The sequence below is a fragment of the Typopeltis vanoorti genome, chromosome 12 (genome assembly GCF_054136105.1).
Source record: "Typopeltis vanoorti isolate ZY-2024b chromosome 12, IOZ_Tvanoo_1.0, whole genome shotgun sequence".
NCBI classification, from domain to species: Eukaryota; Metazoa; Arthropoda; class Arachnida; order Uropygi; family Thelyphonidae; genus Typopeltis; species Typopeltis vanoorti.
In genome coordinates, this window is record NC_143560.1 from 67,591,838 (window position 1) to 67,606,782 (window position 14,945).

At 37.0% G+C, this 14,945-nt stretch overlaps 1 protein-coding gene across 2 annotated transcripts in view; it reads right to left on the bottom strand.

The window, feature by feature from the left end:
* The window catches only part of LOC150100863 (N-acetylgalactosamine-6-sulfatase-like), a 355,136-nt gene that overhangs the window by 192,589 nt on the left and 147,602 nt on the right, over positions 1 to 14,945 (bottom strand). For both annotated transcript variants that reach the window (XM_090401082.1, XM_090401081.1), the window contains one exon: positions 9,265 to 9,339. In XM_090401082.1, coding sequence (XP_090257208.1) covers positions 9,265 to 9,339 — 75 coding nt within the window. The remainder of the gene's footprint in view (positions 1 to 9,264; positions 9,340 to 14,945) is intronic.

Here is a 14,945-nt window from a genome sequence, read left to right on the forward strand (position 1 = left end):
ATGCGCTCCCTGAGTCTGTGGTGGATGCTGTGACAGTGAATGAGTTTAAGGCGAGGTATGATAGATACTGTATGAATGTCAAATAGTTGTGATGAATATGATTTGGGGCCTCCCTCGATGAGTCCAATGACTCCCTGGAGTTGCCCGTAATAATAGTAATAATAATAATAAAATGTTCTTGATAAAAAGAGGGAAGCTTCATCTGAGACCAAAGTATGTGCAAGTGTTTCAATATTCCAAATCTCCAAGCAGTATTGTATGTTTTTTTTCATATCAAAGAAAGCCAATACTAAGTGCTTGCATTTTAGGAAGGCATCTCTAATGGATGCTTCCAGCTGGACTAGATGATCAGTTGTTGAGTGATGTTTGGAGAATTCAGATTTTGTTCTGGAAAAAAAAAGGCTGTTTCTCTCCAGAAACCATAAAAAATGAAGATTAACTTTTTTTTTCCATAATATTACACAAGCGGCTAGTCAGAGAAACTCACTGATAATTTATTGCGGATTTTGGATCCTTCCCTGGCTTAGGAGAGGCAGTAATAATCTCCTTTTGCCAGGTATCTGGAAACATTTCCTCACAAAAAATTCTTTGAACAGGTTCAATAGGTGATCCACGGCAGACAGCAGCATATTTTGATCATCTCAAGATGTATGTTATCTGGTCCAACAGTAGTTGGGTGATATCTAAGCACAGCATTTCTTGTTTTATGAATGGTGTTATACTGTTCCATACCATACTGCTCAAAGAGAACAGAATTTATTGTTTTTATGCTTTATAATTTTGGGTAAAGAATTCTGGAGGATAAGAAAATATTGCTGATATTCTTCTCTCTTCCATTATCTATGTGGATGATGATGAGGCCGAATGAAATCATTTCACTTCTGTCTGTCCCTGGAGAGTGCAAACAATTCTGTCCAGTTTGGTGTTGCTTGTTGTGATTTGGTTTTCAGGTCCTCTTTTATTTTGTCTATCCATCTAATTCTGGGCTGCCCTTTGGATCTTTTACCTTCCATCATTGTATTCAGGGCTGCTTTATATGGTAATCTTTCTGTTTCCATTCTGGTCACATGGCCAAACCATCACAGTCTTCTCTCATGGATTTTGCTGATACTGTGGCAAAAATCTCCCCAAGAGTGTGCCAGCAATTGCTGTTGGGTCAGCAATTGTACATCTGTTATCAAGGATGAAAAGTAGACAGGTAGTATATTTGCCCTTCATTTTCTGGATTTTATTTCAGGCTTTTTTGCTGTTGGTTGCTCTTATTATAGAAGACATATTAGATCTAGGATTCCTTTTTGCTCTGATGATGATGGATGTGTCTTATTCAGGCACATTTGAAAGTAAAGAGTTTTGTTGTGGTGGGGTAGCTACAAAAATTCTAAAGTCTTTCTTCTGTGTTTCTTTAGCTACTATGCAATTAGCATTCCACCACGATTTAGGGAAATATGGAAATGTTTAGGAACTGCAGTTGTTACTGTCTGTGTAATATATTCTGTCATATGATTCACTGCATCACTGATAGGAGATGAGTTAACTGTTGCAGAATCAAATTCTGCTAACGAAGAGAAGGTGAGCTAGTCAGCCTGCTTGATTTTTCCATTTTGATATTCATGATTTGTACATAATTGCCCACGCAAAAACATAGACATCATTTCCTTGTGATGTCTATGTTTTTGTGTGTTCCCTGAGTTCCCAAAGAAGTTGTTATCAGTTTCCCACTTAAACAATGGGAAGAAAGAGAATGAGCAGACCATTAAAATTACTGGCAGTGAATGTTTCAGGTAGGCACAGGAAGCAAGTGTTGCTTCCTGTATTCAATAGTGAGAAGTTTGTCATGCATACACTCAACAGCTCTTCCTATGATGTTAGTTTGGGCATTATCTTGAAGAGTGTTATGTCCATTTAAATCTCCCATTAAAAGTAAAGGTGACGGTAACTGGATATAACATCATCAAGGTGATTCTGATAGATATCTATAACAGGAGATAGGTAGATGCAGCAGACTGTTATAAGAGATCTTATAAGAAATCAGAATGAGAGTTGGATGGCAACTACCTTTATATTTGTACTAGGGGGGCTATGCCCCCCCCGGCACCTACGGGCCCCCGGACTGGTAGGCTGGTTCTCCTTGAATTCTGATGACTCAAATTTTGAAAACTCGAAAGGGGGGGTTCTGTCCCTGCTGGCACCTACAGCACCCAAACCCCTGAGTTCCAGACTGGTAGGCCAGTTCTCCTTGAATTCTGATGACTCAACACTTAGGGTAGCCCCTGAGTTTCAAATAACTTGACAAAAAACGTGACACAGAAATGTGACACAAAAACATTACATAAAAAGGCTTATCATTTTATATTATTGAGTAGATTAAGTAGAACTTGCTTGAATGATGAATTTATGAATGATGGTTACATTGTATAATGCCAGATTGTTACTGGACTTCAGTGATGTTATTGATGTTTTGATGGAATCTATGATGATTCCATTGTAGAAATGTCTATTAATAGATACAAAGGCATGTCCTTCTCTGCTGTGCATGTTCCATTATTTTTTTCCACTAGTGGATTCTCATCTGGTGGTACTATTTTTGGAATATCATCAGGAGTGACCCCATATTGATTTTTTTTCTTTGATGTGGTCTAAAGATAAAGCAAGTATATTATATCATTCAAGGATATTGTAGATGTGAGAAGGTGGAACCAACTTAAGCATTAAGGTCCCTACTGACACTTTCTTTGGAATTGCCTTCTTGGCATAAGTGAACTTTTGCGACTTGCAGTATGCTGCCTCTTCACCTCCATTAGAGGCAGTACACTGCATAAGGGATGCTCTGCTTGGTTTTTATTTTTTTTGAATCTCTTTTTCATCCTTCCACTTTACGCATGCTCAAGAGTAGGCTAGATGATCTCCTCATAATTAGAGCATTTCAGTGTTTTGCTCATATCATCTTTGTTCTCATGATCTTTACTGCCAAATCAGGCACAGACAGATGAGCCATGATAGGCAGTCTAAGAATCACCATACTTCTGATATTTAAAATGGTGCAAAGAATTTGGGATGCAGACTGAGCAATTGAGATATCCTGCTTTCACAGATGTTAGTGGTTTAGTGCATTGAATGTATGGAACCAGGTGACTATCCCTATGGACGAGTACTTTTCTTTCTTTATGGCTGTCACTTGTTGGTCTTCCAATTTGGGGCAGATCTCTTAGGGAACATCAAGGAGGTCCCACTCAGATATTATTCCTCAAGATTATTCTTCAAGAGCAGTTCAAAGTTTTGTGTGTGGGGGGGGGGGGTAACTTCAACTAGTAAACTAGTATTCTCAAACAAATGTTGCACAAAGGAGTTGCTCTAATTGTATCAGCATCGTTTCTATAAGAATGTCCCCTAAATGGAGTTTCTTCACTGATTTTGAAGATCCTGCAGATAACAAAAGAATGTTATCTTTCCAAACCCTTCTAGATGAAAAAGGGTGATACTTCCCAAGTGGACATTTGCCAGTTGAGTGCAATATTAAGAAACTGGTAAGTTTATTGCTGTCTCTGATGTTTTTTGATTTTGTTTCTGATTGATGTTAAAATGGTTTCTGGACATGGATGAGGCTTGCTGAAGGTAATAAACTAATAAACCTTGATAAACTAGAGGATAAAAAATTATTCATACTCAAAAGGAGTTTGTTTCAGTGCCACAGCTACCCATCCATCGATGCCTACTTTCTGGCAAGTAATGACTGTATTTAGGAGTGGAATGTCAAGGCTAATCCCCAGGTGCAATACCAGCACATAGCAATGTGCTGGTATTGCACCTGGCCCCATTATTGGACTATGGGGAAGAAGACCACAACACTATTGACCCTCACAGGCAAGCCAACCAGCTAATTGTTCTTGGCCAGGTCATCCTGAATCTGAAGCAGAGTCCAAGTAATGTGAGACAACCAGGATCTCCGATTCTGGATGTCCACAGGTTGCATCATATGACAAACATGGCAGCAAGGCACTAAAACCTAGTGATGGTGGTCTGAAAGATAAGATAGTACAAAAAACTCAGGAGAAGAGGGAAGAAAAGCATAAAAAAGAGTGAAAATGAAGAGAACTAGTACTATAATTGGGAGGTTCCCTCCACTGCGAACAGGTGCTTCACATGGAGGGAATGTAAGGTGAATATGCATGACATTAGAAGAGTGAAATGCAAGGAGGTAAAAACATAATATAAAAATAGTGGACAAAAACAAAAAAACAGTATATGACTGAGAAGAATGCAAGAAATGCAAGAATGGAAAAGTAAATAACTATCCTGGCATAAACATACAAAAAGACTTTGTATCCACTTTCATTCAAACTTCTCACCTGTACAACTATTAACAACATTTCATAAACCCCAAATCTACCTAAACTTAGAATGGGGTGCATCCAAAACCTCTGTGCATATGTATGTGTGTGTGCGCGCGCGCACGCGCACACACACACACACACACACACACACACACTGAGTGCTTTCTCATACAATCTCTGATTCTTCAATACATCGTTTTTATAGTTATTTTTGCGGGTTCTGCTACATTAAAGGGGTCACTACCATTCTTCCTGTTTCCTGTAATCATGAGACTTTAAGAACACAAAAGACATGAGCTTGTCAACATTCATATGCTGTTAAAAGTCCCAACTTATCACACTATATTTCTGTTCTTTCATTTCATCCACCTCTGCTCTTTGGAACAGCCCTCTCCAACCCATCTTCCTAAGTGAATACAACCTCCAGCTATTCAAGAACCATATTAACAGATTCCTTCTTTCTTCCTAATCACTTCCTATATTTGACACTGCTGTATTATAGGTTTTGCTATAAAGTAGCAAAACAAGCAGTAAATAAAATTAAATGCAAAAGGAGGGAATGAAAGAATGATATTGTGATGTTGGAGATTCTGTGATTGTGAATATACTACATGTGAGTGACAAAAGAATGTTATCTAGATGTGAAGGAATGGTTGTGTTGGTCAGAATGAGTTATATGAAAGGAGAAAAGCATGGTATGAGAGCAAAAAAAAGTCATTATGGCAAGTCTGTGCTGCTGTACAGTGTGCCCATTAAGTAATGAGATTGATTTTTTACAGACAAAGGACAGACCTTTGAATAAAAGTAACAAATCTGTTTATAGTTTTGACTGCTAGAGTGTGTTGTAATCACAGGTGCAACTTTCAAGTTAGGTGATGCAGCAGTTTTCATTTGGCAACCATTGAAATAAGAGTGTGTGAGTGGAGTGTGTCAGAAGTTCCATCATCACAGAGCAAAGAGCTGTGATAAAATTTTACTATAAATTAGGAAAAACTGCTACAGAAGTGTAGACCTAAAGAAACTTTATGGTGATCAACTGAGCCGTGTACGGGTGTTCTGCTGGTTTTCACCATTTAAAGAGGGAAGAGAGTCCCTAGAGAATGAACCATGCTGTGGATGGTCAGTATCTGCATGGACAAATGAAAATGGTGGAAGCTAATAAAACTGTTGCCATTGACAGGAAATAACCACTAGGCTGCTCTCTGTACAGCTTGGTGTAGGTAAGGAAATGGCCAGATTAATCTTAGAAAGAGATTTGCATGAGAGGAAAATTTGTTCAAGATTTGTGCCACAAGAGAGAGCACCAGGTTGCATGATGTTTCATCCATGCAGTTGATCAAGATGATGTTGCAAGGAATTGTTACCAGTGATGAAAGTTGGTGTTTTCAGTTTGATCCAGAAACAAAATGCCAGAGCATGGAACATTTTCTCGCTGACAGAAGAAAGTCAGGTTGCAAAATCATGTGTCAAAACAATGGTCATTTTTTTTTTTTTTGATGCTTCTGGAATTATCCACTACAAATTTGTTCCTGAGGGCATCACAGTGAATGGTCAGTATTATTTAGAAGTAATGCAACATTGGTATGCCCACATGTGACATGCCAGGAAAGAACAACTGTTCCACAACAACAACAACAACAACAACTGGTTTCTGTTGCACAACAACATGCCTACACACTGTGTGCTGCCTGTGAAGTAGCTTCTAGCTTTGAAGTTGATCTGTGTGATCGAACATCCCCTCCCTTTCACCAGATTTGGCTCCTGCAGACTTTTTTTTTTTCCCAAAGATGAAGTGTGCCTTGAAAGGGTAGTGCTTCAGCGACACTGAGAACATCCAATGTGGTGTGATCCAGACAATGAAGGAGATTGTCATTCACGGCCTTCGAACATCTGCATGACAGATGTAAACATTGTGTGGAGTTGGAGGGAGATTATTTTGAATCTGTGTAATTGGTAAATCCAAATATAGTTCTTTGTTTGGATATAATAATTGTTGTCTCTTACTTAACAGGTACACTGTATAACAGGAGAGAGTTGAAAAGGTAGGTTATGATTCAACATGCAGACTGAACTAGAAATGGTGTACAGTAAGATGTGTTAATTTTGATGGATTTGTACTTACAGCATGACTTACACTTGAATGAATCTAGTGAAATTATTGTTCTGACAGAGAGTGTGAATGTCAAAAGTTATGTTAAGGCAGAGAAGTTGAGCACCTGCACAAGGGTAAATGATTGTAGTGATGAAGTGAGCAATCAACATTACAACTGCAATGACAAAGAGCCGTGAAAAAGTGATAATGTGGAAGTGATGATTCTGAAGAATGGAAGGATAGGTGTGTCTTGCATGAAAAATATAGCAGCAGTAAAGAGGAAATGGAGAGATGCTGGTCAGGCTCTAAAAGTTGCATGATTACCTATTAGCCAATGAATGACATTTTTTTTCCCTGTGTGACTCCTACCTGCCTAACAAAAAGGTTGTGAACCTTCAGAACATATTTGTCATGTCATACACATTTAATGATATCAAAAGCATCAGGAACAAAGAGGAGTTCATTCAATTCTTATCTGTAAATTGGCTGAAGATCATTGACATTAGTCACACCAGGTTAACAGAAAATGATACCTGTGCAAGAATAGAATGTGACAGGTATAATTATGTGTATTCAGGGAAAATAGAAAAAACAGAGGAGGAGGAGGAAGAATGATATGGATCTTTGGTGAGGTAAAGGTTAAAATGGTATAATGGTATAAATGATCAACTATATAGTTTGATGTAGCTAAAATCTAGGAACTTCAGAGGAGGGAAAACATGAATCCGAACATGGATAACTTAGATTAATGAATAGAAGGGCAATTGTTATAGGTAATTTCAACTTTGAGGATATAGAACAGAGTTAGAAAAGCATGTGCATGGAGAAAAACAGAATTTATACAGTTACTCAAGGATAGTTACCTGAGACAGCAAGTGATAGAAGAGACACAGTGTAAGACTGATGGATTTGATGGAGAAAGGTTTGGAGAAATGAGCTTTTGCTCTTGACATTTTTAAGAGCATATTCTCAATAACAAGAAAATATATTCTTCTTTTAATTCATCATCCAAGCATATACAAACCAAATTTTGCATGTGAAGTATCTTCCCGACTAGTCTACCTCTATGCAAAAGCTCCTGACTTTACATCATCTGCCTCAGTATCCCATAATGCAAAGAACACTTCCTTTCAGATGTGTATACTGATATGCATTATGTTCCAGGTCACTACCCAGATCACTTTGTAAGTAATGGGAGTCATCTCCAAAAACTAGGTGATCCCTCAAATCACTCTAATCTCTGTGAGTAATTCAAAGGATCATCATAACTCTGACTCCTGATCACTCCAAGATACTTGGTGGTGGTTCCACTCAATGACAGGCAAACCACAAGTAGACCAAGTGGATATGATAGAGATATACAAGATATTTAAAGCTTTTATTATAGGATTGATCCAGATAAAAATTTGCAATACATAACTAGTGAGGGAGAACTAGAGGTCATCCCTGGAAATTGAGCAAGAGAAATTGTGTGGAGAGGGTGAATGAGTGAAATGTGTTATGAGATGCCAGAGTATGCTGTGAGTACCTTGTTGGTGAATGAGTTCAAAACAATGTATGACAGATATTGTATGAATGTTGGTTAGTACTTTCTGAAATGTTTAAGGCCTCACTTGGTGAATCTTCAGATAACTCCATGGAGATGCCTGTGTAATCCGTAGTGCAATTGGAAGAACGATGGTACATTGCACCCTTCGATTGGAATAGGCCTAAGTTTGATTCTCGTTGTGATGGGAGGAATCTTTATCTGGATAATTTCAATCGAAGGTGAGTTAGCCGATCTCATACGGAGGTAGCAGGGTTTTTTCTCCCGGAAACTTGGGTTTTTCATCCCGCATACAGACAAATTGGCCCTTCAGAACACACGCAATTTACAGACAAAAAAATACTAGTTGTGGAGGTGGGTGGTAGATGGCGTTGATAGAGATGATTCATAGTAGAGGTTCGGTGTAGTGGTTGAAACAGTTATAGGTGTCCTCCCGCGATGAGTCTTCGGACTCCTTGGAGGTGTCAGGAATAATAATAATAATAATAACTGAACCTTAAACTCATTCATATTTTTGCATTTGCACATCCTCTGACAATGTGTTCCACTCACCTACCACACTCAGTGTAAAAAAATCTATTCTACTTTTACAATGTTCAGGAATAGCTTATTATTCTTCCCCTCTCATCTTCCAATCAATGTACAGTCCCTTACATATTAATCACGTAAAATATGCTTGTCAACTTCAATAGCTCTATTCACATCTTTTCTGCCTATCCATTAAACTTTCCCATTAACATATCTTCAACTTCTCTCCATAGCCAACATTTGAGAATCCTGATATTCCCTGAATTATTCACTTCTACTCTCCAGAGTTTCCTTATTGCAATGGAAATGAAGTAAATAAATTTGTGTAACAGTCCATGAAAATATGTTCATGATTATGTTGTATTTAGTAGTACAACAACTTTCATTTTCCTACTTGTCGGTGTCTGCTTTAGCAATGTATTGTATAGTCTTTTCAACTCTTGAAATGTGCCCTCTGCACTTTAAGACCTCTGCCAACCATGATCCCCAAATTTGAAATATCAACCACACTACTAAAGCACATATCAACAATATATACAGCCTTATACTTTTCTATTCCTAAATGGAACATCCTGCACATTGACTTATGATTCTTCCCAACTTTGTTATGTATATTAGCTTGCTTGTTATTTTGTAGTTTAATATAAAAAGGTAGACCTACTTTTTTTTTTGTTTATAATCTGAGCAACATGAACTTCAAATTCAGAAACCTTTTAGGTTATATTAACAAATACAAATTTTATAGCAAAAAAATTAACAAAGCTTACCATTCCTAGCATGAGAATTATTGGTATAAAAGCTATTTCGAATTGGAAGTCTTCCTGTCAGAAGTGCAGCTCTGGCTTAAAAAATAAATAAATAAATAAAATTTCAATAATAATATTCACAGTAATAAATTCACACTTTTAATGGATGAATGAAAATGCATCATTTTATACCTTAAAAATGTAGATAAGTTAATTTTTCTTATTAATTTTAGCAACTATTATAAATAACATGCAATTTTAAAAAAAAATTGATCTTAATAGTGTATCAAAAAACATCTCTTTTTTCTCTCTCCCTCTTTCTTTTAAACACCCTGGTATGTATTTCCAACTTTTCAAAAACTAGCAAGTAGCCGGTCTCCATCCTTAGTCTTCTGATAGCTGAGTTCATGATTATGTTCATTGAAAGGTTAGGATACAAGACTGTAAAAGGAATCAAAGATGATAATTATTATTATTATTAACATCTGACCTCCATGGAGTGAGACTCATTGTAGGAGATACACACTATTGCACACAATGCCCATCCAACTGTGCCTTAAACTGATTCAATGTGTCTATATTCACAACACACTTAGGCAATGCATTCCACTCACCAACCACTCTCCATGCAAAGAACCTGTCCAACACTCTTATGCTCACACCTTCCTTATACAGTTTCCAATGAATGGCCTCTTTGTTCTACCCCAATCTCCCATTCTATGAAAAATTTCTTCCATGTCAATGTCAACCCAATAACAACCCTTAACTAGTTTATATGTCTCAATCATATCCATCCCTCTTCTTCCTATTCACGAAGCTTTGATACTTACATTTTCTCAATATGTTCTTGTACTCCACATTCCACAGACCACTGACCACCTTTGTGAATCTTCTCTGGATCCTTTCCAACATATCCCCATCACCATGAAAACCCGTCAACCAATTTTATGCACAATAATCTATATGAGGCCAGATCAAGGCATTATACAATAGCATCATAACCTCTTTATTTCTGTATGTCAGGGTCCTCCATATCATTGCCATTATCTGATGTGATGTCTTCACAATTTGTATGTGGCCCCTGAATTTCAGGTCCTTGTCCACATCACTCCTAGATCTCTCATCTCTTCTTCTTCTTCAGTGGTTCTAACAGGCACTTAAGCACCCATGACCTTCCAACTATACTTGGACCTCACAACCGCAACCATAACTTAAGGATACGGTAATTAGCCCCATGCCTCCCAGTGTGTCCTATGTCTGTAGATGCGCATGTTCATGCGGCCAGTTTGCCTGTTCTGGGGGACAAAAAAACCAAAGTTTATGGGTGAAAGAACCCCCCCACACACCTCCGTATGAGACCACCTAACTCACCTTTCATCAAAAGAGACGAAAGGTGAGTTACTGGCCTCATGTCATTGAGAGGAATCAAACCCAGGTCTTTTCAACCAAAGGGTTTCATTCGACTGAGCTACAGAGGCTCTCTCATCTCCTCTACTTCCTTTAAAGTTTCCCAACCAAGTGTATACTTTGCATCCCATTGTTGCTTACCAAATCTCAAAACTGTACACTTTGCAATATTGAACTGACAGTTTCACTCACCTACCTATTCATGCAATCTATTCAAGTCCTCTTGTAAGGCCATAACATCTGCTTGACTCTGCATTGCTCTCCCCAGTTTTTCATCATCTGCAAACAGCTACATATCATTTGTTAAACTCATCCCAATATCATTAACATACAAAATGAACACCAATGGTTTCAAAACTGGCCCCTGCAGCACACCACTCTTTTGGGATACTGCACCCCATATATAAGTTTCTGATACTCATCTGACAGACAGTCACTGATCCAACTCAGAAGTCTGTTATCCAATCCAATCTGTTTCAATTTATTTAACAGCTTGTCATGTGGCAGTCTATCAAAAGCTTTTGTAAAATCCAAGTACACCACTGTGTATGCATTACCCTTGCTCAAGGTATTCATCACCTGGTTATAGTACATAAGTAAGTTAGTAAAACATGATCTCCCTTTAACAAACCAAAGCTGATAACCACAGAGAATACTGTAGTTAACAAACCATTTCTGTAATCTACTTCTCACCAATCTCTCCAGTACCTTCACAACAACTCCAGATATACAGATTGGCCTATAATTTGAAGCTACAGCCCCTTATCACCACCTTTATGCAGTGGAACAATTTTACCCTCCTTGGCAGAAAAAAGACCCAGAGGAAGACCAAGATCTGGGTGGATTAATATAATAAGAAGTGCCTTTGAAATATAAACTCTGACAATATTGGAGTCCTAACATATAACAGATTAATTTAGAGGAAAATTGTCAGCATAAATTGATAATGATGTAACCTTTTCATGTAGTAATATCCTGTACATCCCCATCTCCCCAAGGATGGGGAGGTGGAGGGTGTACAGGATATTATTCCCCATAAAATCCCTGTATCTATTTGTTGATGAAGAGGATTTTCTGCATAAATCAGTGTGGGTATTTTAAAGGGAACAATTTACTTATATTTGGAGAAGAAATGAGAGATGTCAGTATATGGGAGAATCATATACTATAAGTTTTTTGGGACTTTGTGAAGATATCTGGCAGACTGCCATGTAGCAAGTTGATGTTCAAGTTCAGGGAGGCTGGTATAGATAACAGGTTAGCAAAATGGGTCTTAAACTAGATGTATGATAAATATCAGCATGTTATGTATAGGAAAGAGGAATGAGTGGCATGTTGTATATCTCATGTTGTGTAGGGCTGGCAATGAACAAAAGAGAGAGCAACTCTTTTTTTTTTTTTTTTTGTTTAAATGTTCGGCCCATACATGAGAGGTTGGTTGATCAACTTATAGTACATTAGAACCGTGTTTGGGAAGTTCTAATTCTAGGATTATTAGTTCAATTTGTTAAGTACAAAGTTACATACTCTGGGGAAGATGTAGAATGCTATACTGCATTGATAGAGCTATGCTCTAGCAGTGGAGAAGATGTGAAAAATATAAAAAAAATAAATAAATAATAACGAGCTTGAAATACATGCAGCATGCCACCAACATATACTTTAGCTTCACGAAGAATCCTTAACGTGTGGACAGACTTATGTGTTTGTCGAACATGAACTGGGAGACAGTCATATTAAGAAAAAACTAGCACTTTTCTAGGACTCTATATGATAGCTTTTATTATAACTAATATATGATAGTTTTTTTTTTTTTTTTCAGATAGAGGGCGCCAAAATTAGGACTCTAGTCTTTGTGTTGCTGCTACAATTTTGTTTAAGTACACCATGTTGTTTTAGTCTCGCATATTGTGACAAACAGTGTTTTTGTGCTCTGAAGATACTGGTTATAACACCAGCGAAATATCAGCATCAAGTTAATAAATTAATTATTTACTTAGTTTCTGTGTTCTATTATACTGTTAAAATAATAAACAACACGTTTAGCTTCACGAGTTTATCAATAATTTCATAACATGTAAAGTTGATAAATGACTGCATCCAGAACTACTGTGCACAAATCACTTGGTTTCCCGGCATAACTTTTCAGAAAGAGAGAGAGAGAGAGTCTATGAGCAAGCAAATAAGGCAACATATTCAAAAGCACATTAGATTTTATGGTTTTCTGACCAGGTTAGTATATCTCCTTTCCAGCCAAGAGGCTGTGGGTTTGAATCAAACCATGGTATGGAAGTTTTGCAAATGTCTTTAGGTAGAAGATGAATTTCACTATCAAGGGTGAGACCTCTATCATTATACATCTTCATTTTCATATCACTATTGTTCCCCTACTTATTGAAGACCTGAAACAGCTTGTAAAAGAAGTTCCATGCGTGATCTCTAAAGTAACACTCCACAGGATCCAATGGCAAAATGCTAAGCTGCAAGAAAAATACGTACTTAATCCCTCATTAGGAGAACTCAACCAGTCCTAAGGGACAGTTGAGGAAAGTGGGGAACCCCACACAAACAAATAAATTAAATTAATCTGAATTAGAGATAGATATTGAAAGTTTTTTCACTTCGTTATACTATAAATTAAAGATTCCAAGTTTTTCACAGCTTAGCATTTTGCCAGGTTAGTGTTTTCAATTCCGTGTTGTGCAAACCCAGATTTGCGAGGTTTGATACTCATTTCTACAAAAAAATCAACACCCAGCATCCTTGTATCAGATTCATACTAGAAAAAGAATCATCAATAGGTATTTTCTTTCTTGATGTAAACATCCAGGGCCGGCTCTACCAACGGTGCAAGACGTGCATTTGCACAGAGCGGCAAGTTTTTTTTGGGCAGCAAAGTTGGCATAAACTATACTAAAAATAAGGGAGAAGGGGCAGCAAAATATGCTACTGCACGGGGTGGCAAAATTCCTAGGGGCGGCCCTGTAAACATCTAATATAAGCAAGATGGATCCATTTCCACTTCTGTCTACCAAAAAACCAATTTTTTTCAGGTTGTTATATCCACAATACATCAACTCACCATTCATTTCAAAAAACATGGTATTTAAAATCTTTAATATTCAGAGCACATTTGTTCGAGATTTGTTATGAAGAATCTCTAAAACAAGAATTGGAAATTGTCACAGAAACAGCCTTACTAAAACGGATATATAATCCAAGAATAACACAAAAAATAATCAACTACTCTCCTATAAATAAACACAGACAAGAAGAAGCCCACATGACTCCTATACCATATATTAAGGCATCTCTGAATGTGTAGCAAAAATTATGAAAAAATATAAACTCATTGCTACCAATAAACCCATCAATCAAATTCTCAACTTGCTACATTCTCTAAAAGACACTTTCACCAATGATGCTACATGGTATATACCAAGTACCATGTTTGTGTAACTTGTCTTACTATGGACAAACAGGAAGACCTATAAATAAATGTATCTCTGAACATCAAAACCACATCCGCCTTATCAAGCCTCACAAATCTGATCTTGCATAACATGAATTGAAAATACTAACCACAGGCTCCAATGGAAAAACACCAAGTTACTACATACATCCACATATAAACATGAATAGTTATATATAAAGAAAGTGCTGAAGCCTTACTTCATAAACCTCATCTTAATCACAATGACTGTCTCACTATTCCAAAAGTGTAGGAAATTGTTATCCTCAATTGTATTCAGTAATTTATCTGCTATATTTCAATTTAATTTCAGACCATTAGTTTTTAATCCATGAACACATGACTGCATATGTAGGATTCCAATTCAAACATGCGCACTACTGTTTTTTTTTTTTTTTTTTTTGTTCGTTAGTTGTACTGATGATGCCTTATGACATATAAGACGAAATATTTACATAATAAAAAAGTTATTTATTCTGGCATACATGTTATTCTATAGTTATGGATACCTCACAGGTTTCACTATATATAAAAAAAAAATCAGAAAAGAGACTTTTCATAAAGTGAAGGAAGAGACATGAATGAAAGAGACCATCCATGACATTCACATAAAACTTATATGGATATGGTGAATATAGGAGTGTAAAACAGATTTTTTATTTGGATAGTAACTGGAACACACTGCCTGAGGATTTTTAGAGTATGTATACAGTAAATCACTTTAAAGTAAAATTTATCAGACATGATGCTGGTTAAGATGGACCTCTCGCAATAATCTTCTGATCTCTAGAGATTTAGAAACATTAGTAGACTTCCACATTTG